General features: G+C 38.8%; 2 protein-coding genes across 2 annotated transcripts in view; one reads left to right on the forward strand and one right to left on the reverse strand.

The window, feature by feature from the left end:
* ZAR1 (zygote arrest 1) overlaps positions 1-4,662 on the forward strand; it is a 5,202-nt gene extending 540 nt beyond the window's left edge. Inside the window, exons 1-4 of the mRNA XM_042782132.1 lie at positions 1-384; positions 2,818-2,910; positions 2,995-3,069; positions 4,519-4,662. The exon at positions 1-384 is cut by the window's left edge and continues 540 nt beyond it. Coding sequence (XP_042638066.1) covers positions 1-384; positions 2,818-2,910; positions 2,995-3,069; positions 4,519-4,662 — 696 coding nt within the window. The remainder of the gene's footprint in view (positions 385-2,817; positions 2,911-2,994; positions 3,070-4,518) is intronic.
* A 6,326-nt stretch (positions 4,663-10,988) lies between these two features.
* FRYL (FRY like transcription coactivator) overlaps positions 10,989-24,943 on the reverse strand; it is a 200,086-nt gene continuing 186,131 nt past the window's right edge. Inside the window, exons 56-62 of the mRNA XM_042782131.1 lie at positions 24,239-24,388; positions 23,435-23,533; positions 18,478-18,546; positions 13,930-13,947; positions 13,039-13,149; positions 11,586-11,776; positions 10,989-11,247 (exon numbers count right to left, since the gene is read on the reverse strand). Coding sequence (XP_042638065.1) covers positions 10,989-11,247; positions 11,586-11,776; positions 13,039-13,149; positions 13,930-13,947; positions 18,478-18,546; positions 23,435-23,533; positions 24,239-24,388 — 897 coding nt within the window. The remainder of the gene's footprint in view (positions 11,248-11,585; positions 11,777-13,038; positions 13,150-13,929; positions 13,948-18,477; positions 18,547-23,434; positions 23,534-24,238; positions 24,389-24,943) is intronic.

A 24,943-nucleotide genomic window follows, 5' to 3' on the forward strand; every position in this document is an offset into this window, starting at 1 on the left:
CTCACCACCTTCCTGGAGGGGCCCGAGGCTGCCGTGGCGGGAGCGGGCGAACAGAAGACCGCGGCGCTCGAGGGAGAGCAAGGGCGGTCGCCGGGGCTCGAAGGCCAGGAGCAGGGCACGGCGTCGGCGAGAAAGGTGCTCCAGTGGCCGCAGTCCGAGGAGGAAGACGACGAAGCCCAGTCCACGGTGCAGGCGAGCTGGGAGCAGCCTGCAGATGACACCCTACTGCCGGCGCGGGAGGCCCGGGGAAGCAAAGCGGCCCCGAGGAGCCCGGAGCAGCCTGAGCCGGCGAGAAGGGCCCAGGATGAAGAGGACGTGGCCGTCGTGGGAGAGAGGTCGTCGCCGCGGAGCCCGGAGCAGCGCAAGGAGCGTCTGCGCTTCCAGGTGAGACCCCTGGCCAACGGCTACCCGAAGTTAAGGGCTGTCCCCAAAGGCGTGGGACGCGCAAGGTCGCCTTCTGTTTCCTGCCCATGGTGGTACTCAAGACTGCAAAGGTGCTAAGGGGCTTTGCTGGCCTCATAGATAAGGCATTTGGCAGCTAACCCGAAGGTCACAGTTCATAACCCACCAGCTGTTCGGCAGAGGGAAGATGGGGAGATCTACTTCTGAGACTTACAACCTCAGAAACCCAGTGGGGTCTCTGAGTTGGAATCGACTCCATAGCAGTGAGTTTGGTGGCTTTTTACTTTTTTTTTTTTTTTTGGTAAGTTTCCTTAGGTCACATCAGTGTGCATTTCTACAGCCACAGGTGGCATCTTTGAACTCGAATTGAATTGAGCTTGGTTCTTAGCTGTAGCTGTTGTACAACATTGGCTCCACAGGATACACCATTGGAAACACGCTTTTTTTTTTTAACAGTTTTATTCTGAGCATATCTGCAGTTTAAAACTCTGAACTTAGGCAAATACTACGCTCTTGACCCCATGTTTGTTTAACCTAGGGTAGGTAGGTCCTGGTGGCACAGTGGCTGACTGCTTGATTGCTAGCAGAAGGTTGGTGGTTTGAACCCACCAGCTGCTCCCACCGAAGGAAGGTGTGGCACTTTGTTTCTGTATAGATTTACAGCCTTGGAAACCCTATAAGAGCAGTTCTGCTCTCTCCATAGGGTCTCCATGAGTCAGAGTTGACTTCATGGCGGCGGATTTGGTTTTTAGGTTTAGGGTGGGTACTCACATAAAACGTGAGAAGGTGACCTCACTGGTGGAAGTGGATTCCCCAGATTTGATTCCTATTTCCACACTTAATGTAGGAAAAGCCGTAACAGTTGACTTGGGATCCTGTCCACCTCTCACCCTATTTTCCAAGCTGTTTACTGGAAGCTGGAGTTGCCAGAATGCCCCCCTTACCAGCTTTCCTTGCATTTAAAAAGCACCTCTACAGGAACTCAAAAAAGCTAAGGAGTTTAGGCTGTTCAGTATTGCTGCCTAAGAGAGCGGCAGGCATGGGAGTTGAGTTCACACTAGCTGAACTCCTACGGCTAGAGGTGCCCAGAGGATCATTATAACTCAGGGGAAGTGGAAGGTAGGCCTGAGAAGTAGTAAAAGCTGGGAGGAGACCTCTGTCACTCACTTCCACAGCCATGCCAGTGAATCAAGAAGCTCTTGGTCCCAGCTTGGCCATAGACAAGCTTGTTTGTGTTTTAGGCAAGTTTCAGCCTTCCCGGGCTTCAGTTCATTAACCTGTGAAGTTGCTCTAAGTGCTCTCTAAAGCTTCTTCCAGTTGTAAAGGCCTAACTCCCAAGAAACTTGCTTGTAACTTGTTTCTCACTGGAGGAGAAAAAGAGGAGCTAAAGAATAAAGTAATACTACTTGAGTTCACATTTAAATATGACTTATGAGTTATCTACTAGCATTAGATTCCTAGCATTTCTCTTTGGATATTTAACTAGCAGGCTTGTTAGCTGCCTTCTAGTCAGCCCGACTCATGGGTACTCCACGCACAACAGTTCTGATCCATAGGGATGCCATTGGCTGATTCTTAGGAAACAGATCACCAGGCCTTTCTTCCTAGTCTGTATTAGTCTGGAAGCTCTGCTGGAATCTGTTCAGCATCACAATAAAAAGAAGCCTCCCCTGACAGATGAATGGTGACTGCGCCTGAGGTGCCTTGGCGCAGAGTCAAACCTGGGTCTCCCCCATGGAAGGGGAGAGTTCTGCCACTGAGTATGACTGCCTTCACTTCCAGGGTAGGTAGAGAATCTGAAATCGTGGACATGAAACCTAAAGTATCTTATGATGCCGTGTTTGTTCTTTTCTTCAGCTTAACCACTGATCAGGCTCTATCCTACAGAGAAAAAACAAAACAAAACACTAAACTCACTGCCATTGAGTTGATTCCAACTCATAGCAACCCCTCCTTGAGTTTCTAAGGTGGTAGCTCAAGAGAAGTAGATTGCTTAGTCTTCCTTCTGTGGAGTGGCTGGTGGGTTTCAACCACTAACCTTCTGTTTAGCAGTCAAATGCCTTACGCACTGTGCTACCAGAGCTCCCTCCTACAAAGGGCCTCCTTAAAGAATTTCAAGCTTCAGAGAACCCTGGATGTTGAGCTGTCTGAGAGAAAACACCTATATAGTCATCTGTTCTATGAACCAAGTTAAGCTTGTATATAAACATTCTTAAACTCATGCTTATTTAAATTGCTTGACTAAACCATTAATTCAGTTATTACACTGTAGAATTTTAGCAGAACCTGATCCTACTGTTTTTTCTCTGTGATCAGGAATGAAGTTGCCAATTTTAAATATCAGACCCTTTCTAGCATCTGCAATGAAGGGTGATAAAATTCAACTGTCATGTTCATCTGTGGTATTCTTTTCAGTTCTTAGAGCAGAAATATGGCTACTATCACTGCAAGGACTGCAACATCCGGTGGGAAAGTGCGTATGTGTGGTGTGTACAGGGCACTAACAAGGTACGAAACCCCTTTTAACTAGCACCTTTTTGACCCAAGTGCCAAGAGGGCTTTTGCTATAAGTTTTTCTTTCTCTTATCACAGGTGTACTTCAAGCAATTTTGCAGAAGTTGTCAAAAGTCTTATAACCCTTACAGAGTGGAGGATATTACCTGTCAAGTAAAAGAAACGTTTTCATTTTGGGACTGAATTTGGTGGGGGTAGAGTTTTGGTTTCATTTCTTTGAATATATTTCCTGAAGAGGCTAGGTTCCCAGATACCTTAGTTTTTGATCACTTTTTGGTAGGAGGGGCTAGTAGAATAATACTCCACTGGGAAATGCACTTAGGTGTTAGTTTCCTTCTGCCCTTGCAAATCTTGGTCAAGCTAACCTCTTTTTGAGACTCTTAACCTCCCTTGCAATAGGGAAGAGTGCTTGTCTTACTTGCTACTCAAGGTCTAATGTAAGAGAAAAGCATCTGGAAACTAGAATAACTTTCTTCTAACATGAGGTGGTAAGGTTGACTATTTTATCTGAGTACTTTTTATGAAGTATTTGGTAGCAGCACAGGGTTTTAAAGTTGCAGTCTTGCCTGAGAGCTACCAGAGGAGGACAATTTATTTTAAAGTAAATCTAAGCTGTTGCCCAGCTTTATGGGGGGGGTTTGGGTGAAAGGGTAACTGGTAACATACTATTTACTATTAACTAAGCATTGCACTAAGGGGCTTCCATAATCTAAGAGGAAAGAAGTGATCAGTTTAATCACACAGGTAGTGAAGCCCAAATTACCAGTAGAGACAGCCTAACCAGTGCTGGCCGTCACTTGACTCAACTTGGATATTGGAAACATTAATGCTATAGGGTGGGTGCAGAGAAATTTGAGTATGGAAAAACACTGAGACCTTTTTTGGCCATGGCAGGAACGTTCTAAAGCAGGGTGCCCTGACCACTCTGCTCTTTGCTCAGCAGTTGCTGCTCTGCCCAGCTGCCTCAGCTTGAGAGCACTTGAAGCAGGAAAAGGGGCAATGTCAGCCAGCCACTGATGACAGGCCTGACCTAAGGCTTGCTACTAGTCACTAGTTCCTCACACCTTTCATTGTCGGAATCCTGCTCCTGACTTATTTGTTCTCTCCATCCTTCCAACGCAGGAACATGCTTGGAAAACTCTAGGCTTCAAAAGAAACCTCACAATTCAGAATGAATCTGATGCAGTATGTCACCACTGCAGCATGGCCCCCCCAACCAGTTGCCATCAAGTAGATTCAGACTCATGGTGACCTCATGGAGAACTCTGCTCCATAGGGTTTTCAGTGGCTGAATTGTTTTGGAAGTAGTTAGTAGATCTTCTGAGATGCTTCTAGGTAGACTTAACCCAGTAACCTTTCTGTTGGCAGCCAATTACTTTAACCTTTTGTGCCACCTGGAGATGTCACTATATAGTTAAACACCTTTTATTCTTAATGTTATCACTGCCAGGTAGGAGTGTAGACAGAAAAGACTAGCACAAGGCTTTGCTGTTAAGAGCACGTTCGGTATATATTTGAATGGCCCACAAAAACAGCTTTGAAGTCCTTGGAAATCACCAAGACCTTTATCTTCTGTATGTACTTCTCACTTTGATTTTTCAGAGTTGTAACCAGACTAGATGCTCCTGCCCAGTAAAACTTCGGCACGTCGACCCTAAAAGGCCCCATCGACAAGATTTGTGTGGGAGGTGCAAAGGCAAACGCCTCTCCTGTGACAGCACTTTCAGCTTCAAATATATCATTTAAAAAATGTAAAATGGTCCAGCTGAACTTGTGCTAATGCAGCAGACAAGTGAGCTTTTTCTTATGCCCCTTCTCCTTTCCACCTCCCCCTTCTCAAAATATTTCATGAAAGGCAGTGTACTTTGACAGAGCCTTCAAATAAAGGTATTGCAAACACAATTTATAAATGGCATAAAATCTTAATGTTTTTAAAAAATAAAGTTTCAGGAGAGCTTGTTTTGTGCTAACAGTCTGAGGCTGTCACTTTACTGATCTTTATTTTCCACACTGGATCAATGCATATGGTATGTTAGGCTCTGAGCTAGGTAATAATAGCTTGAGATATAACTTAGGGGCGCTGATAGACATGAGGTTTACTACTTATGTAGGTCTGACACTTATAAGAAATAATGAAAACAAGCTTTCTCAACTTTAAAATATGCATCTAATTATCTAGGGAAAGTGGAGGCAGCCATTCCTTGATGTCTGGAGCCGTTTAGGGGTAACTCAAAGTTGAGTAGCTGGCTAGGTGTAGGTGGTAGTTTAAGTGCACATGGATGATCTTCATTTAGTAGATAACTGTTGGTGGCTGGGAAGAACTATAAACTGATTTCGTAATCACAATTTCAGCATGTGCTCAAATGAAGGTGGAGATAGGATTGTTAAGGGTAGGTTCTTCAAGATGTTAAAATAACAAATTTATCAAATGGATTTCAGGTGGTAATCTCCTGTTTTAAAAAACCACTTACAAAACAAAGTTATTAACGAACAAAAAAAACCCCAACCCATTAGATGCTTTAAAATGGATTCCCCCTCTAGTCAACCTGTGACAGTCGAATTGCCCTTACAGGGTTTCTTTGCTGTAGTATTTACAGGAGCAGATCAGTGGCTTTTTCCTTGCAGAGCCGGTGGGGGACCGGGGATTCAGGCCAGCAACCTTTTGGCGAGCAGTTGAGCTGTTTAACTTGTGCCACCAGGGCACCTTAAAATGTCCTCTGAACAAATATATTTAAAGATTTCAAGTGAGTTTGAGAGAGCTTTATTTAGCTTTTCTTAACTTGCAGGCAGAGTCAGGAAATAGCGTTTTGTGCTGTCTGAAGCAGGAGTCTCCATTCTAGCTGCATGTATAATTGTTTTCTAAGTGATTCCAGAGAAATACTGAGGCCCTGTTCTCAGAGATGAGGGTTATTGGTTTAATGGTTACAGAAACCACATAATTGGGACAGGGTGCTAATTATGTCTCCTTCCTATTTGCTGGCCGTTTTTCTACCTTAGGACAGCATGTTAACATCTTCAGGAGCTCTGGTGGTGCAGTGGGTAGAGTATTATTAGGCTGTTAACCAAAATGTTGGCTGTTTGAATCCACCAGCAGTGTGGGAGAAAGATGAGGCAGTCTGCTTCTGTAAAAACTGACAGCCTTGGAAACTTTATGGGGCCGTTCTACTCTGTCCTGTCTATAATAGGGTCGTTACAAGGCAGAACCAACTCAACGGCATTGGGTTTTTGGTTTGGTTAACATCTTGGATGCTTGTGGGTAGTCAAGTGTACAGGATAAAAGAATTTAAAATGGGTTTGAGGTTTCTAGAGTATATATTAAAGGGAAAGGTCTATTTGTACCTGTATGTACCTAGGAGATGCTTGTGAAAATGCAGACTCCTAGGTCTCCATTCCTGCTGAATTACCATCTGGAGGTAAAGCATTTAACAAGCAACCTGGGTGATACTTTTACAACTGAAGCTCGAAAACTACCTGTTTGGTCAGCCCTATGCTTACTACAGAAAATAAACAGCTGGGGCTCTGCCCTTATGGAGTTTCCAGTATAATGTGGAGATGGTCATTCTTTTTACATAAAGTCCTCTGGAAGAGTTACTGGGTCAGTTAAGTGCCTGTAATAAATAGGGGGTCTAATTCAGGGAGGTCAGGGAAAGCTTGCCTGAAAAAAATGACACCTCAGTTGAGAGTTGAGTCAGAGAGAGGAATGAGACATTTTCCAGACTAAAGCAACAGCATGTGCATAGGTTCCCTGGTGGGAGACCCAGTGTTAGAACACTCAGGAGGTCTGAGATGGGCACAATTGTGAAGGAGACTGGTAGGCCAACCTGGGAAGGCTTTTCAGGCCCTGTTAAGGAGGCTTGGTCTTCATCTGGTCAGTGAGAATCCAGTGAAGGCTTTTAAAGGCATGGTGGGGTGGGATATGGTGACAAATGGACCATTAAAAAGAAATCACTAAAATGGATGCCAGTAGACTAGTAAGACTTGCAAGAATCAAGTAAGGTAGTAGTAGGGCAAAGAGAATGACTTCAGAACTCTTGAGGTGTTTGGGCAAAGGTGATGTTCCTTTACTTACTCTGTTACTAGTGATTTGGTTGGGAGTAGGTACAGGGATAGGAAACCCATTTGACTCCCATGGCATGCCAAAAACCCACTGCTGTTGAGTCAATTCCAACTCACAGTGACCCTACAGGCCAGAACAGCACTGCCCTGTAGGGTTTCCAAGACTGTAATCTTTATCGAAGCAGACTCCAGGAAGAGCTCCAGTCACGTCGTCATTATTTGGACTGAGCAACAAATTTCAGTCAGAATTCCCTTCTTCATTAACTGGGAAAGCAGCTCCTGAAGACTTTAAAGCCAGAATCAAGAGAGTTAACCGTTGTCTTAGGAAGAAGCTTCCTGTTAATGTACGCTGGCGACTTGTGGCTGCCTTTGTTCTGCTGCACAGTAGGCTGCAGTATGTGGCCAGTTATTTGCCTCAGTAGAAGAACATAAGGATCAATTGAGAAGTTATGAGACTGGGAAGATAACAGATTATACCACAAGTTGTGCTTACACTGGTGACTGAGCAAAAGGAAATGTGAAACGAGTAACATGATGGAATATGCCATCCTCATGGAATTTTGACCACAGACACCAACTTTTTGACCAGATTAGCATTTACTTTTAGAGACTTTCCAAATATGTTGTCTTTCCAATGGTGTCTTGCTTGGTACTTTCCTGGTGGTGACATAACATTGGTTCTACAGAATCGTGGGGAGGGTTTGTTTGTTTTTTAAATAACCATATGTTCTAAGTGTGCATTTTTGTCAAACTTTGCAACAGGTATTTCATAGAGATGTTTAATACTTGTTATCATGCTCATTTCTGTTTGTATTCTGATTTTCAAGGATTACTTTTTTGTAGTATCGAAAAAATACATTTGAACTTAGCCTAAACAAAACAAAAAAAGCCACTCTTGCAGAGTGGCAGGTGGGTTTTTTTTTTAAAAAAAAAAAGCCAACTGCTTTAACCAGAGGGCTCCTTCCATGGCAGGCAGCGGCATATATGGGCTTAGTATTTCCTGATGAACTGAATGAATGCATTAATACAATGTACCTGCCCCAAGTCCTAAGACAGATATTCACTGGCTATGTATATAGGTAGTTAAGTCATCCTTTACATTTAATATTGTTTGCAGTTAATATTCCTAACAGGGCACCTAACTCTATTTTATATTTGAGGAAAGAAAGGATCAAAGTGCTTTGCTTAGGGTTAGTGTGTGTGCAAACATGGAACAAAGTGGTACAAAAACATCTATCTTGATGAGTGAGAGATGGTGATAACACGCTAGCAATGAGAAGGCACTGTCAGACTGTTCATGTACACAATCCAAAAGTTATAAATTTTGAGAGAGAGACAAGAAAGGCTAAAAGGAAATACACCAAGATGTTCTTTCTGGATGTCAAGATAATACATTTATAGAATATTATAAAAATTAATAAAATTAATTTTATTTTCTTCCAGTTAGTTTATGGTTGTGTGGTACACGAGGAGCCTTCACAGATGTAAATGAGCAAAGCTTAGTCAGGCTTCGGTAAGTCTTTCCTAAGAGAATGCGTCACGATTTCCTAAATTTAAGGGACGCTCTGTGTTGTATTACCTCTTCTGTTTCCCATCACTAAAAGCACAAACCACTCTCTAAATTGTGTAAAAATCTTCTGGCCCTTTGTTTTTAGAAACAGCATGAGGACCATGCCAGATATCTTCTTTTGGAGTTATTTTACAAACTTATGTCTGAAAATGAGAAATTTAGGGGCAAAAGAAAAAGGTTGTTTGGAGCAAACTCTGGGCTCTAAGTGGAACTAAGTCAGGTATTTAGTAAATAAAGCATTTGCTATAGTTTGTTCATGCCAACTTTAGATTCAGATGGTGAGGGACAAAGAAGCCAAAGTCTGAGGAAAATTCATTTGCAAAAGGATAATCCTAGTGAATTTATAGTTGCTTCTTACTTTCTGCAGGGATGTTCATTTTTATTATCAACAGATTTAGTTACATGTAAATAAATAGGAAAAGCAAATTTCATCTTTTTTCACAAGGTTATGGTTTGGGTAAGCACTCAACTAATTTTGGTCTCTCTTTTAGGAAAAATTACATTTAAGAAGAATGGAGGTAACATCTGAAAAGTTTCTAAATGATGCACACTATAATCATTCATCTTAAAATACAACACAAACCAACACTACAATGCTTTTTATTTTAACAAAGATATAAGGAGGGTGAGAAAAATATGAGATGGGAAGATAGGCTGTAAAGTGTGGTGCATCTCTAGGTACCACCCCTCTCTTCCTGCCCCACACCCATAAGCTAGTCAATAATTTAAAGGACACCATTTACAGTACCAGAACACCATCAAAATAATTGTTTTATCAGGGTCAAAAAATACAGTGATTATGAGTGTGTCGTGACCAGTTTTGGAATTTTACAAGTAACATAACTATGGTCAGCAGTCTAACGGTGTGCACAGTGCCTTCAATTAATGCACTTGAGCATAATTTACATTTCTGGCAGGGTTCACACCCCCAAGAAAAGGCAAAGCTAAGCATTTCATTTCTACATTCTAAACTCTGGAATCACAGAGCCCAGTTCAAAAGAAAAGTCACAGTGGATTAAGAGATGCATATAAAAAATACAAGGTGTTCCTTTCAAATCAGAGGAATTGTGGGACTACATTCATTTCTTTTACAAAATGCTATTTAAAAAAGGATGGAGAATCCAGTTCATGTTACGCTACAGACTTAGACAGTGAGTAAGTATATTGCATGTTTTGGTAGGCAGTCTCCAGGCCTCCTTTCGTTTTCCCCCATAGCCCCAGGTTCCTTTAGGGTGAAACATACGAGTCCTGAATAAACATACAAAAATGCATTTGCATCTCTTTTCTTGAATTATGCAGATTTCAGAGTCTGCAAGTCATATACTCTAACATCAGTGACCACAATTTTTCGTTTAGCTTTGTACACCTATTCTTGTGTAACAGTGCAATGCACAAATGTACAAGAAAATACTGGTTTAATCTATACAGTTTCTGTAATAATTACGGAGTAAAATAAGTTAACTTTTCTAATGAGAGTTGCTGACGGGCAGCATACATCTTTATTTTACATTTTAAAGTCTCTGCAGGCATCTACTTTGGTTAGTTATCAACAGGTGTAACATAAGCACTGATCAGAGAACTGAGCAGCATTCCAATAACGTTAACAGATATATTATTCTTTTTGAAATACTGGGAGAGCCCAGTCTTATAATATTATTAAAATGTTCTAACATTTACACACTATGAAGAGTTAGCACTAATAAAATAAAATTTTTTCAAAAATAATCTTGCAGTGCTCTTTTAGGCATGCTCCGAGACGTTATCACCAAACATCCACACCTTAAAAATAGGACCGTCACGTATCCATACATCCCAACCCATACACACATAATTCCTTATACAGACCCAAAAAAAACACAAAAACACCCCAACCCTTATTCCACATATTGAAAAAAATCAATGGTTTTTGCAAATAAGTCTTTTCTGTGAATGTCTGTGTGACTGGATGTCCTTCATGTGGATGACTAAGCATCAGTCTGTAGACTATGACTGCTAGAAACCCAAGCAGCTTTGCAGGTCTTCAGCTAAAATAAACCAGCTTCAATTTCAGCCTCATATCACCTGCTTTCCAATGTCTCAGTATTAGAGGCCATTATTGCAAACTTTCTTGGAATTCTTTTCTTTCTCCAGAAAGTAATGTATTTGTATGCATCACTTTTAGCCCTTTTCTTTCCACCTAAGTTAAGTAATTACAAAATTATTTCTTTATACAGTTATTGTGGGAAGTCTTGGCAGCTGTTAAAAATTAAGTTTTCTTTTTCTTCAGATCTTTGCTTTTGAAATTGTTTCTTTTTTCCTTTGATAAAGTCTCACATTAGTTACAACATACGCAGTTGAGGATGCTGCCAGAGAAAGTTATCAGTGAGTTAAAAGGGTTCATAAAAGGTGCTTATTAATATTCTTAATCATCTTCAGTATAGTTTCTTTCCTAAATGCCTGAAGTTTCTCAGAATCCAGTGCTCACCAAGTTTCCAATGGGCTTGGTCTGTGCCAGAAGTTGGTAGGATTGCACTGTGCGTAGAGACTCTCTTATTTGTAGGTTAAGTTCCATCAGTTTGCAGTTAGCTTCTGACATGTCCTGGTTTGAGCCTATAATTGCAAAGCTTCCAGTCTGGCCCAGTGTCTGATGATGGAAATATATGTGCAACAGCGTCTGCACAGGGTCATCTTCACAACTACCAAATATATCATTGGGCCAGAGAGACCTGAAAATAGACAATATCTGTAAGTCTTGAGGCTAAATCACTTACTAAGATTAACTACACTGAAGTCAATATCTGTAACACATTTCCTTGCACTGAGGGCCTATTTTAGTATTTCAGCAAATATATCACTGAAAGTACTACTGAGAATGAGAACAATGTAAACGTGGGATGAATTTAGTGGTAACCGTAGAATATAAGAGTCATGTTTTCCTTTCACAAAGACATGATATTGAAACTGATATCAAAACCCAATTAAATGGCCATTAGTAAACTTCTCATCTAGGTATAACAGTAAGAAATGTAAATAAACATAAGGTATAAATCTTCTCATATTTTACCTGAAAGCTTTGACCTGTGCTACAGCTGATATAAATTCCTTATTTTTTAGAGTTTCAATTAAAGAATGGATGGCAGTTTCTACAGTAGTGTGGGCAGCTTCGGAAATAGTGATTTCTTCATTTTCTGTAGCAGACTCAGCTTCTTTGAGGATACTTTCCAGTTGGGCAAGTTCCTCTGACATGTTGATGACCTAAAATAAAACAGAAAAATCACATTATCCATTATGTTGATGACCTAAAATAAAACAAAAATCAAATAATAAAATACAGATTTATTTGTATATTCAGTTTTTTCTAAAGCATTTAATTGGCTGCTGGATATACCTGATGGTGGTAGTATTTTCTCTTATTTTAGAGATTAATGTAAAGCTCAGTAGATAAAAGTAGTTAATATTTCAAGTTCTCAGTAGGAAAAAGTAAATTATTTCAGCCACCAAGTTAAGTCTATCTGATAAAGCAACAAGTTGTAATAAATGTTGATACTGGTTTTAATGTGATTATGTATCTTGGATAGTAAAATCACCTTTATTTTTATGGGAGGGTCATGAACATTTTTTTGATAGTAAGGAATGATCACTACATATTTAAAGAGGATACTTACCAAGGGTATTTTATATAAAGTACATATATAGTATTATATATACACATTAAGATATACATATGTATAATATGTTTATTTATATACAAAACACCAAACTCACTGCTGTTGAGTCGATTTTTAACTCACAGCGACCCCTCCTTGGGTTTATGAGGTGGTATTTACTATGGAAGTAGACTGCCTAACCTTCCTTCCGAGGAGTGGCTGGTGGGTTTGAACCACCACCAGCTTTCTGGTTAGCAGTCAAATGCCTTAGGTACTATGCCACCAGAGCTTTTCTTTTTTTTATTTTAAAAAAAAACAACAAGCAAACAGATTTAACAGTTAAAAAAAAAAAGATTATTTTCCCAGTGACAGTTTTAGTACCAACAGATGACAAGGAGGAAGAAAAAGTACTAACTTTGGACCTATACGTTAAATGATTTCTAACATTCAAAGTATTTTTAACATGTTTATTCCTGTGTACTTTAATGGAAATACAGAAATAATATATGAACAAGATGTTAGAGAATTTCATAATATCCAGTATTATGTCTTCATTGAATTGATGCACTTGACTTTTGATTACAGATGATCTGTTGCTGCTGAAACTTTCAAGGTCTTGAACCTTTTAACACTGTTAGATATCTGCTGTTTTATTTACTAAGAGGTCCTGAAATAGCATATTAATCTAAAAAAAAAGAGCACGTTAATCTAAAAAAAAGGAAAATTCCTGAATTAAAATAAATAAATAAATAAACAAATAAATAAATATATAAATGATGTTTGACTGAAGCTATTCTAACACAGGGTATATGTATGTATATATTTTATTTTCTAGAATCTCACTGATGCCTAATACAAATGAATATTTACCTCTGCATCATTTTTTATTGTATTTACTTGGTTGATAAGTTTACAGTAGGCCTGGAACAGAAGCAGCAATTGAAAATGTAATTTGTATAACCTTCGGCAGAGCTCCAGTTCCTAGAAATAAATAACATCACATTAAATTTAGGTGGTATTTTCCCACAATATTTGACTAGAGAGCCTATTTTCAATAACAATTGATAAATAATCATGTTATTTTCTTGCCTTTTTTTTTCCCTGCAGTAAGTAAGTTAAAATGGTGTGAAGCTGATGAAAAACAGATGAAAGATGCTTTGAAGACTGGGATTAAAATAAAAACTTAAAGATCATTGTTGATTACATATTTCATTCTTGGTGTTAAGCACATTTTCACATTAGACATACAGTGTGTTTCAGCAGGCAATATGTAGGATGTTATAAAAAGGATCCACTGTTACTTAAAACTTTCAATTCACAATGAAAATAATTTACAAATGCATAGGCTTTGCCCATCAAGATGAACATTTCATTTATCAAGAAATTCTTGATAAAGTACAATAAAACTAGATAACCTTTTAGCTAAAAAGTAAGAATAACTTGTTTTTAAAATAGTCATCTTTCTAGAAGAAAACTCTGTAACTTAACTGAAATTAATACGTGCACTTGATTTTAAAAGGAGATATGTTAGTAACATTTATAAAAAGGCAATTTCTAGTTGTATATATAAATTATAAAATGCTTTTTTTTAAAAAACAGGGCCAACATTTCATGGATTAGGGCTATGCAAAACTGAAGCACACGCTGCTCTTAAAGTAGTCCATGACAAAACATTTCTAGGTCACAAATAGACAAATGGTAGATGAAAACCAGTTTGTCTGTCAAGGTTAAGTAGTCTATAAATCAAGACAGGTCACTTACTGCTAGAATTTCCATTTGCTAAGCAAGAAGGTGAGCAGGTCATAAAAAAATACAAAAGAAGAAAAAGACCAAGAATTAGTGTAAGAAATCATTTTAACTAGGGTCACAGATGTCCCAGGTCAACTGTAGAACATATATTTATACCCCAAAGGAAAATTTATGATGCTATTTCCAGAATAAAATTTTTCAGACATTTACTGCAACAATTCAGGATGATTTTAACATTTTGGGAAGTAATAACTCAATTACACTTAAAACCAAAACACCAAACCCACTGCCATCAAATTTGTTCTGACTCACTGCGATCCTCTATAGGACAGAGCAGAAGTGCCCGGCCGGGTTTACAAGGTTATGAATCTATTGACGCACACTGCCTCATCTTTCTCCCATAAGGTGGCTGATGGGTTCAAACTGTTGACTTTTGGTTGGTAGCTGAATGCTTTATACTCGGCACACCAGAACTCCTAGCAGTTATGTCAGGCTATAGTTTATTTCTGTGTAAAAAGCTACAAAGAGTAAAATGAAACCACTAATGTGATCTTGGGAAATTTGGCTTTTGTAAGTGTTCTTGTATGTAGGCTTTCATTGCCTGTGCAAAAAAGAAAACGAAAACAAAACTCAGAAATAAAAAAACAATAATAAACTTTTCGTTGTTGTTGTTGTTATGTGCTACCAGAGCTCCCAAAATTTTCATTAGTAAAGTGCAAAATTTCTGAAGAGAAAAAAACAAATGAATTACTTCTCAGAATTTGTTATAATCTTATGTAATAAATATCTATGAGAAGATTATCTCTGTTGGCTCAATCTAACTTTCCACACTTTACTGCCTAATCATGTTCTAGGTTCCCATAGTTGGTACTGAGCCAGAGGGTAGAATATCAAAGCATTTTAAATTGCATTCCAAATGTAATTCAGTAAACTTCAAAACTTTAACCCAACTAGGTTTGAGTAAAAAACGGTAATGTATGTGAAAAACCGCAGTGAAAAATCTAATTTATGGAATATTTAAAAACTTATTATAATATCTAGAGCAACTGGGACCCGGAGAGGAATGACTTCTAATTAAAACAGCAGTTGCTATAATGTAGCTTCTAGAAGTACTTCTTAAAGTTTGCTGTTCTAAACAGTTTCCTCTAAAGAATGTTTTCACATTTATTCCTATCAATTTAGAAAGGATTTGCTAAGCAAAGGTGAACTTTAGCTCTGTATAGTTTACCATAAATTATGTGGATACATTCAGTAAGCCAAGCACAATCCAATGCCAAACATATTAGCATATTTAAGGTTGCAGCTCTGAGGTTTCATTTATACAGTATTTAGAGATTAACAACTATTTGGAGTTTTGAATACTTTTTACTCACATCTGTTAATATGACAGAACTGACTCTACATGTGTGTATGCATAGTCTCCATTTTGGGATGTAATAGAAAATAAATCAGCTGATAAACTTCAAGATCACCAAAACTATAGGAGATAACACAAATTTAATTAATCCTATGCCTCACAATTACCAGAATTTCTCTACATATGCTAATGAATAGTGAGTTTTTATGCAGTAGTATACCTATGCACATTTTAAATGACTGCTTTTTAAGTATACTGAAATCTGCAATATACTTTTCATTTGTCCATTCAATACATACTGATTGCTTATTATACAAAAGACTGGCCTGGTGCATACCCAAACCAAAAATCCAGTGCTAGAGTTGATTCTGACTCATAGCAACCCTATAGGACAGAGTAGGAACTGCACCATAGTGTTTCTAAGGCTATAAATCTTCATGGAAGCAGACTGCTTCATCTTTCTAACACGTAACTGCTGGTGGGTTCGAACTGCCAACCTTTTGGTTAGCAGCCAAATGCCTTAAACAGTACACCACCAGAGCACCTTACTGGTGCATATGCAACCACTGCCATGGAGTCGGATCTGACTCATAGCGACCCCTCCTTGGGTTTCCGAGGCAGTATCTCTACGGAAGTAGATTGCCCAACCTTCCTTCTGAGGATACTGGTGCATAGGGACTGATAATAAAGTTGTGTAAAAATGGTGCCCCCTCCCCTCCTTTCACCTCACTCAAGAGGCTGGATGTGGTGGTTATGTCTTTGTGTCAACTTGGCTGGGCCTGGTTGAGTGACCGGGCAGCTGGTGGTAGTTATTCCCCATGATGAGACTGGTAATCAACTCCATGGTGGGATCTACCACAAGCAGCTGAGTAGCTAGCTGCCTTTGGGATGTGGTCTGCTTCCTGTATATAAGGAGAAGCCTTGGGAATAGTCTCTAGCCTTTGGTAAGCTTGGACCTTGCCATGTTGTTGCTCAGCAGCCTGCTATGCTTTGCCGACCTTGGGACTTACAATGGACTTAAGTTAATGGCCTGCCATTGGTTGGTAACATCGGGACTGTACCTTTTTTGTAGCCCCTAGAGCCTGGCACTTTGAACCTGGACTTAAAGCCTCTTAATTGTGAGAGAATAAACTCCTGTTTGTTAAGGCCATCCCATCTGTGGTATATTCCTGTCAGAGTGGCAGTAGGTAACCAGAACACTGGATATGAAAGGCGAAACAATATAAATGAAATAATCGTCTAAAAAAAAAAGATACAAAATACAGTTTTCACTTAGAAAACCTCAAGAGATACCCATCTCTTAGAAATGGATCTTATATTCTTAAAGGTGGAAGGGGTCTAAGAAATCACTTAGTCTAATTTCACATAGGGAAAAATGGAGATTTTTTTTTTTTGCTCAAGCCACACAGTTAAACAGTAGTAAAGACAGAATTAGAACCAAAGGACTGACATCTAGTCTAGGATTAATTCCTTATCTTGCCTCATTTCTTTCTTTCTTTGATTTGTGTGGTGGTTAAGTTTGTGTGTCATCTTCACTGGGCCTGGCTGAATGGCTGGTCAGCTGGTGGTAGTTATTCCCCATGATGAGACTGGCAACCAACTCCATGGTAGGACCTACCACAAGCAGCTGAGTAGCTGCCACAGGGATGTGGTCTGCTTCCTGTATATAAGCAGCAGCTCTGGAATGGTCTCTAGCTTATGACACACTTGGACCCTGCATATAGTCAGGTCGTTGTTCAGCAGCCTGCCATGCTCTGCCGACCTTGGGACTTAGGGTTGACTTGAATTAATGGCCTGCCGTGTGGTTTGGTAACATCAGGACTGTGCCATTTTATTTGTCAACCCTGGGCTTGTTAGCCTCAGCAGCCAGTAGGTGCCTGAGTGAAGAGATGTCTCTAGCTTCAGTGGGCCGGGAGCAAGAGGCAGAGCTGAAGCCCAAGGTTGAGGGGCTTTCACCCAGCCCCTAGAGCCTGGCACTTTGAACTCGGACTTCTAGCCTCCTGAACTGTAAGAGAATAAACTCTTGTTTGTTCAAGCCATCCCATTTGTGGTATATATTCCTGTCACAGCAGCACTAGGGAACCAAAACAATACTGACAATTAGTTTCTTTGTAACAGTGCAAGACTGTTCTTCTATTACTCATTTTAGATAAATTTGCCTCTCTGAACCTCAGTCCTCATTTGTAAAATGGGCATAACAACAGCATCTACTTAATAGAGTCAGAAGAGTAGAGAGTGAATATGAAATGCTTAGCGAAGGAGCTCTGGTGGTATAGTGCTAAGGGATCTGACTGCTAACCAGAAGGCTGGCAGTTCAAACCCAACAGCCACTCCACAAAAGAAAAACAGGGCAATCTACTTCTGTAAAGATTTACTGCCTTGGAAACCCAAAGGGGTCACTATGAGTTGGAACTGACTCGATGGCAGTGAGTTTGCTTTTGGTTTGAGCACAGTGCTTGGAAAATAATTAACATTTATTGAGAGTATAGCATTATTTCTCAGCATTCCAGTTTTTTAAAAACCCCAAATAATTATAATAGTGCAATAACTTTTATAGTGACAAGAAATCTGTAACAATGTAACTGAACTAAAAAAAATTAGAATTCTGATGCCAAAAACAGAGGTGGTTTAGATAATGAATGCATTTTCTCCATATGAAGCTGTACTCTTCTCTGTGTAGGTGTGTCTTTATCTTCACTTAATCCAGTATGCATATTATGTATGTGTACTTTCCCCTAGGAAAATATATTGCTGTTATTTTCACTGAACTTTACACTAGAGAAAAAAAAACCAAACTTGTAATTTTTGTAATAAGAACTTTGCCTTTAGAAAGGCTGATTTTCATTTATATATTACTCTTAGCTTTGTTCTCCTAACCAGACAACTTACCTGCAGACTACTAATGCTGGACACTTTTTTTTTCAAGAGGGAGATGCAACCAAAACCAACCTGGACTATGCAGATGGCCATCAAGCCGTGGACTGTTAGGAAGCTCCAGCACAAGCCGGTGGTTCATTTTCATTAAAGTGAACTTTTCATTACCAAGCCAGTAATTCATTGAGCCTAACTTTTACAAAGACGGTTCTGATAACCAAAATGAAAAGTTTCACAAACATTCTTTTTTTCTAGGAATATCAAATATGCACTTTTGAAGACACATTGTTATATGATACACAAATGTAGCAGGAAAAAAGGAAACTTACTTGTGCCTCTGTGTTCGTCCGGTAAGTGTCTCCTTTTGTACCAAAGGTCCTCTTACAGTTGTCTAACCACTAAAGATATGAGTAACAGTCAATGTTCATACAGTGATGGCATAATGCACAATGAAGTTGGTAATGAAATGGTCTTTACATATAAAGCAACCATCTTAAAAGTTAATTTGAAGTTTCAGGACTGGTTGTTAGAATTTCATCTCCTTTTGAGCCTCATCATTTACAACCTCAGCAGGATGATACGCTCAGTATTATAAAATACACACAACTGTTTACTAATAAACATCTTCCATTTAGGGATCTTTGGCACTCCATTTCTGTAAAGAATATTTTTCATGTTGCAGATCTTATTGGAAACCTTTGTTTAAGATGGGGCAATGAAAGATGTGCTCCCTCTGTCAATTTAATAAAGGCAACTTAGAATCAACTGGGTCCTTTTGCTTATCAGACATGTAAATCTCAGTAACTGTGTCACTTTTAATTAGTGAAACAGAAACCAAGATCTATTTCCAATCTTCTTTTTCTCTCTTTCATTTTGGACAGTAATGAATGACAAACATGTTGAACTCCAATGACTATTCGATATAGAAGCCAAATACGGTTTATCCTTATCCAGGGGCCACTGCTAAAATTGGGTATTTGTTAAAGTACATTTTCTTTGGTCAAATAAAAATCAAATAATAGCATTGTGATACAGTGGGAACTCTGAAGTTATAGGATTTCCAAGCTGATGTAAAAGCTAAAACCTTCTAGTTAACGTCTTAAATTCTGACAGTTTGATATTACTAATAATCAGTTCTTTTAACTTCCTAGTTTTTCTTTTTTGTGATACATTAATGTACATAACAGTAAGATATAAGACATCATTAGGACTTTGAGAAAACTGTTACATTAGATTCGCTCTTTGAAAATTAGAACTAGATACACATTTAAAATTTTCTATTGTACCTTAACTTTCTACATGCAAAGAATTAAAATTAGACATCTCAGTTATTTCAAAACAATCTCTTTGACCTATGTCCCAGTCCCTCAGACGGCAATGACTCTGAGGCTATGTGCTTGACAGCATCTCTGAAGAAAAACATGTTAAGCTTTTCTACTGAGACAGCTGATAGCAGCCCTTGTCAAAAGCTATCCAGCAGATTTCTTTATTTCAGCAAAATGCAGCTTGACATCTATCATGGAATTTGTGCATTAACCTTTATTCATATAAAATGTTTATAAACTTAATGATCACTGTAATCCAGTCCAATCTGTCCAAGTACGCTAATAAATGTGAAAAGAAAATCAATTTACTTAATGGTGTATTCTTATTAAATATAATTTTAATAATGCACAGCTAGTGATATCACACTTTTTAGCACTATTAAACATCATTATTTCTAATTTTTACTGTCAAAAAAAAAAGCCTCCACTGTGAAGTTTCATGGCTCCACACTGGCCTGAAGTGTACAGGTTCATACTTTTCTAGTCAATGCATGCAAAACACAGTGGGGAGTGTGTGTAAACACCACCCTCCAGTTTACATCTAATCAGTCTTCCTGTTTGTGTGTCTTTAACGTTCAAATGAAGATTAAAATTTAACTGGATAGGTTCCACTTCTGGCCATGATGGAGTAGCCTGTATTAGACCAATCTTTCAAGAACAACTATAACAGCTGAATACCATCAGCTAGGACTCGAGAAGCTAAGATCCCAGAGAGAAAAGTACTTAAGTGAGCCCTGTATTTATTCCAGTTCTCACCTCAAGGGTATTTGTCTATTCATGCCCCATAGCATAGACGCTGAAGAGAAAGTGGTGACTTAAGAGTTTATGGCCTACAGTTTCAATAAGCTAAGAAAACAGGGTTATCAAAGGTAGTGAGGTACTGAGGGCCAAGATCCTGGAGAAAAGGGAACTGCAGACAAATGAGCCCAACAGTCTGTATGCAACCTCCCCTCGGGCACTTGCTGTTCCTATGTTTATCATGCTCTGGAGAAGAGGCTGAGAAACCAAGCAGTAGCTCTGGCAGGCTAAAAAGGTAGGGAGAAATTTCTGATGTCATGGTGGCGGGGAGATAAAAATCGTTCAATTCTGACCAAGATGGCAGAGCCCTGGCAAATGCTGTGGGCTTTCACTTGGGATTCTTGGATGGTTATGTCCTACGAGTCAGACTAACTGGAATCGGACCACCTCTCACAGAGCCTCAATCACAGTCTGGAAACAGCTCATTCCCTGGTTAGCTCAAGACGATATACTCTTACTGTGACTATGAAAAGGAAGTTAAATCTTCTGTGGAGAAAGATACCAGCCAGAGTTTCTACAGTTTCTCAGGAACAATTTCTAGCATTCCATAAAAATTAACCAGGCATGCCAGAAATAAGACCCAATAACTGAGGAGGAAATACAGACAATGGACCCAGATTTATAGGTGATCCAGGTATGAGAGTTAGCAATCATGAACTCTGAAATAATTATGACAGTATGTTCACAATAAAATAAAGAATGGGAGAATTATACCCCAAAACTAGAATTTATGAAAATAAGCAGAGGGAAATTCTGGAACTGAAAAATACAATGCCTGAAATTTCATTTCTTCCAGTCTTATCCAGGGCCACTCAACTCTATAGTCATCTGATGACTTGACTGGGGTTGGAAGTTCCTGGCATGTTGGCTGTCAGATGGGATGCCTTCAATTCTCCTCCAAATCCTTTAGTAGGCTTGAAGCAAACAATTTTCTAGTTACCCAATCTACATTCTGATCAGCATGATGGTCAAAGCAGAAACACTAGCCTCTTAAAGGCTAGTGTCAGAAGTTGCGCCATGTTGCTTCTGCTGAATTTAATTGGTCACAGCAAGTCACAAGGCCACCAGATTTACAAAGTGCAGAAAATGATAGTAAAGTCATATGTCTGCATATGTCAAAATGTACGGGAAAGATAGCTTTTAGAACAGGTAAAGATTTCTTAAGACATGAAAAACAACCATGATGGAAAAAACTTTTAACCTGGGCTTTATTAAAATTATCTTTGTTCCTCTAAAGATATTATTAAGACACTGATAATGTAAGCCAGAGAAAGAAAAAAAAATATTTTCAATACTTATATCAAATAAAGGGCTTGAATTTAGAATAAAGAGAAAGTCCATCAATAAGAAAAAAAACAATCCATTTACAAAAATGGGCAAGGGACTTGAAGGGAAAATTCAAAAAAGAAAATATCTAAATGAAGACATATATGAAAAGATGCTCAACATGAGTCATTAGGGAAATGCAAAATAGCATCTCGAGATACTAACATACACCAACCAGAAGAGCTAAATTTTAAAAACTGGCATACCAACTTATCAATGGGCAAATACAAAGCAACTAACTCTTGTACACGCTTCTCATGGGACAGTAAGTGATACAACTTCTTTTGGAAAACTGCTTGGCAGAACCCACTGAAGCGGAACATAAAGTCAAAATGCATAACCCACCAATTCCATTCCCAGGTAGATGCTCAACAGACATGTGAACATAAATACCCAAAAGACATGAACAAGAATTCACATAACAGTATGATGTGTAAGATAACCATATTGTGCCTGATACTTTCCCGATACTGAAAACTCTTTCCTCTTCTCCAAGCTGTCATCAGTCCTTCAGTTCAAATATAAGATCTCTTTCCCCTTGTAAGGGTTTGAGAAAGCCTTGATATGGTAAGATTTTTCTTATATTATATTCCCTTCCTGAAATCATCCCCCAATCTAAACCATCTGTCAAGGACTAAATTCATATTCCCAGTCAGTGACGTTTTTCCTTTTAGAACAAAGTGATCTCTCGTTGGAAATCACAGTACTTGGCCTCTCAAGTCCTCTTCTCTGTTAGACCTGTACCATCTTAGGAATCCTATTTCATTATAAGTACTTTTATCTATAGTTATCACATAAGTGATCACCTAATTAATACTAGACATTTTGCATATGTCAACTAACTATTTGTATATAGCATTTGTGCTGTATAGTCCTTTCTAGAATATTTAGGGAACGTGAATCACAATTTATACTTCATTTTTCATATGCAAACCACTGTGGTGCAGTGGTGAACTGTTCAACTGCTAACGGAAGGTCAGCAGTTTCAACCCACTAGCCACTCTCTCAAAGAAAGATGTGGCACTGTTTCCATAAAGATTACAGCCTTTGGAACACTACGGGGCACTTCTACTCTGTCCTATAGGGTGGCTATGGGAAGTGTGACTTGACAACAATGTTTTCTTCCCCCCCCCCATAGGCCTTTGTATGTGATAGATATTTAATGGGAAACAAACAAACAAACAAAAAACAAACCACACACAACAAACCTACTGTAAGTTGTTTGTGTGAAAGTCAGAAAGTATTTTTCTTTGTTTTTTTCTGCTCCTGCCAATTGAAAAAACACTGGATTTACTGTCAGAGGACTGAGCTAATATGCTTTTCAGTGCAAAGTAGAGCTGAAGAAACATTTGTTATCAAGAGTGATCTGATCAAGAGTGATGTGCAATCCACTCCATGCTTATTTTTCCCTTGCTAGCCCATGAACACACGAACATCATAGGAAAAAGATCACAATGTTGTCACAGGCTGCAAGTTTTCCATAACATAGTATCATAAAACATTCTAAAGGGGTTGCATTTAGAATAAAGAAAAACTGCAATAAGAAAAACACAACTCATTTACAAAAATGGGCAATGTTGACAGCAGCTATATGGTCACCACATAGAAACTTTTTACAGAGGGATGGTTTTCCATTATGTTCATAGGCTCTTAAAAGGCCAACATATAAAAGTCAAAGATAGGAGTCCACTGGACAGAATGCTTCAAGGCCCCACCATTCGCAGTAAAACCCTTAGGTGTGTGCTACACTCTCTTTTCTATCTGGGCTATTCAGCTGTCAGGTTAACACTTCTAGTATCAAGAGCAAACTACTTTTTCACCTGGTAAAAGGACTGACCTGCTCAGCTGCTTCTCTTTTGGCATTGTATGTATCCAAGTGTTCTTGCAACTCCAATACACTGAACTTGAGTGTTTCCAGCAAACCACATGACATCAGCTGTCAAATCAGAAACACATTGGTCTGGGTTACCATTTCTGATCACAATCATGAGATGGACAACTTTTGTGTCATGGTATTTTTGTTAGCTGTTTTCAGCCCAACTTGGTGTCAGCATCCCTAACTTCACTGTCCTTACTAATGCCTGACCACTCACTGAGACAGAATAATCATGTAAGAGGATTTCAGGACCATCATAAAGGACAAATTCCCCTCCAAATGCTTTTAATACTGGCTCAGGCAAGAGTTGGCTGGTCAGATCAGCATATGCCTTAAATGTATCACCTGTGAAGCTTTTAAAATCTTATATTATTAATATAAATACCTTAACACATAATCTGTGAGTGTGCTTGGGAACATAGCAGGGGAAGACTGAGGAGTCCTGGGTACTTCATAGGGAAGGGCAGGTAAGCCTAGCCCTCTCCTGCCCACTTTTATTCAAGCATCAGGAAAAAGTAAACTTCTGTATCTCTGGAGCATGATGCATCTAGGACTCCGTGGAGAGTGGGGGTGAAAAGGGGTCAGAATCAGAAGCAGTCATAAGTCACTGCATACAATGTACTTGACCTTTGCTAGATACTTGTCATCAAGTTGAAAAGATGAAGAATGATACCACAAAACTCTGAATAATTTTTTAAAAGAATGTTTACTGAATGATGCCATTTAAATTTAGTCTTTACAATAACTACCCATTTAAAAACTTACTGTCTCAGCATCCACAAAGACTGTAGGGCATTCTGAACACATCATCATCACTTCCAGTGAACTTTTAAATTTGGTACCAATGCGTTGCAGACTCTCACCAAGGCAGCTAATGGCCTCATTAGTTATGTCTCCAAACTTTCTTTGAATTGTCTATCAGGGGAAAAATGTAAGAAAAAATTTAGTGTTTCACAAGAAAGCCTATAAGGTAGGTAAACGAGTACAACTTATAATTAGGAGAAACTTTTATCTTTATAAATTTTTATTGTAATGATACATAGAATTCTAACAATGATCTGTACATCCATGTTTTTAGGTATTTCTTTCATAAATATGTTAATTTCTAAAAAAGGAACAGATTTATAAAATTGTATTACTGAAGAAAAGAAATGTGCCACTCATCTCCCCATTCCTCAGACAGAGGGAATGTATCATGTATGTCCTTGGAAATAAAGTCCTTACACAGGGAAGAGGTAACTACAGGGAAGGAGTGGGAAGAGAGCTGTTACACTGTGGAGAATTGCTGTCAATGTCATGAAACAAAATGTGTATGAACTGCTGTATGGAAAATAAATTTGATCTGTAAACTTCCACCCAAATAAAGTCTTCTTATGTCTGAGTAATTAATTAGCTCTTCTAAAGTTCAAGGAGCTCTGGTAGCATAGTGCCTAAGGCACTTGACTGCTGACCAGAAGGCTGGCGGTTCAA

Source organism: Orycteropus afer, unplaced genomic scaffold (genome assembly GCF_000298275.1).
Source record: "Orycteropus afer afer isolate SDZICR_OR568_19922 unplaced genomic scaffold, OryAfe1.0 scaffold00246, whole genome shotgun sequence".
Classification (NCBI taxonomy): Eukaryota; Metazoa; Chordata; class Mammalia; order Tubulidentata; family Orycteropodidae; genus Orycteropus; species Orycteropus afer.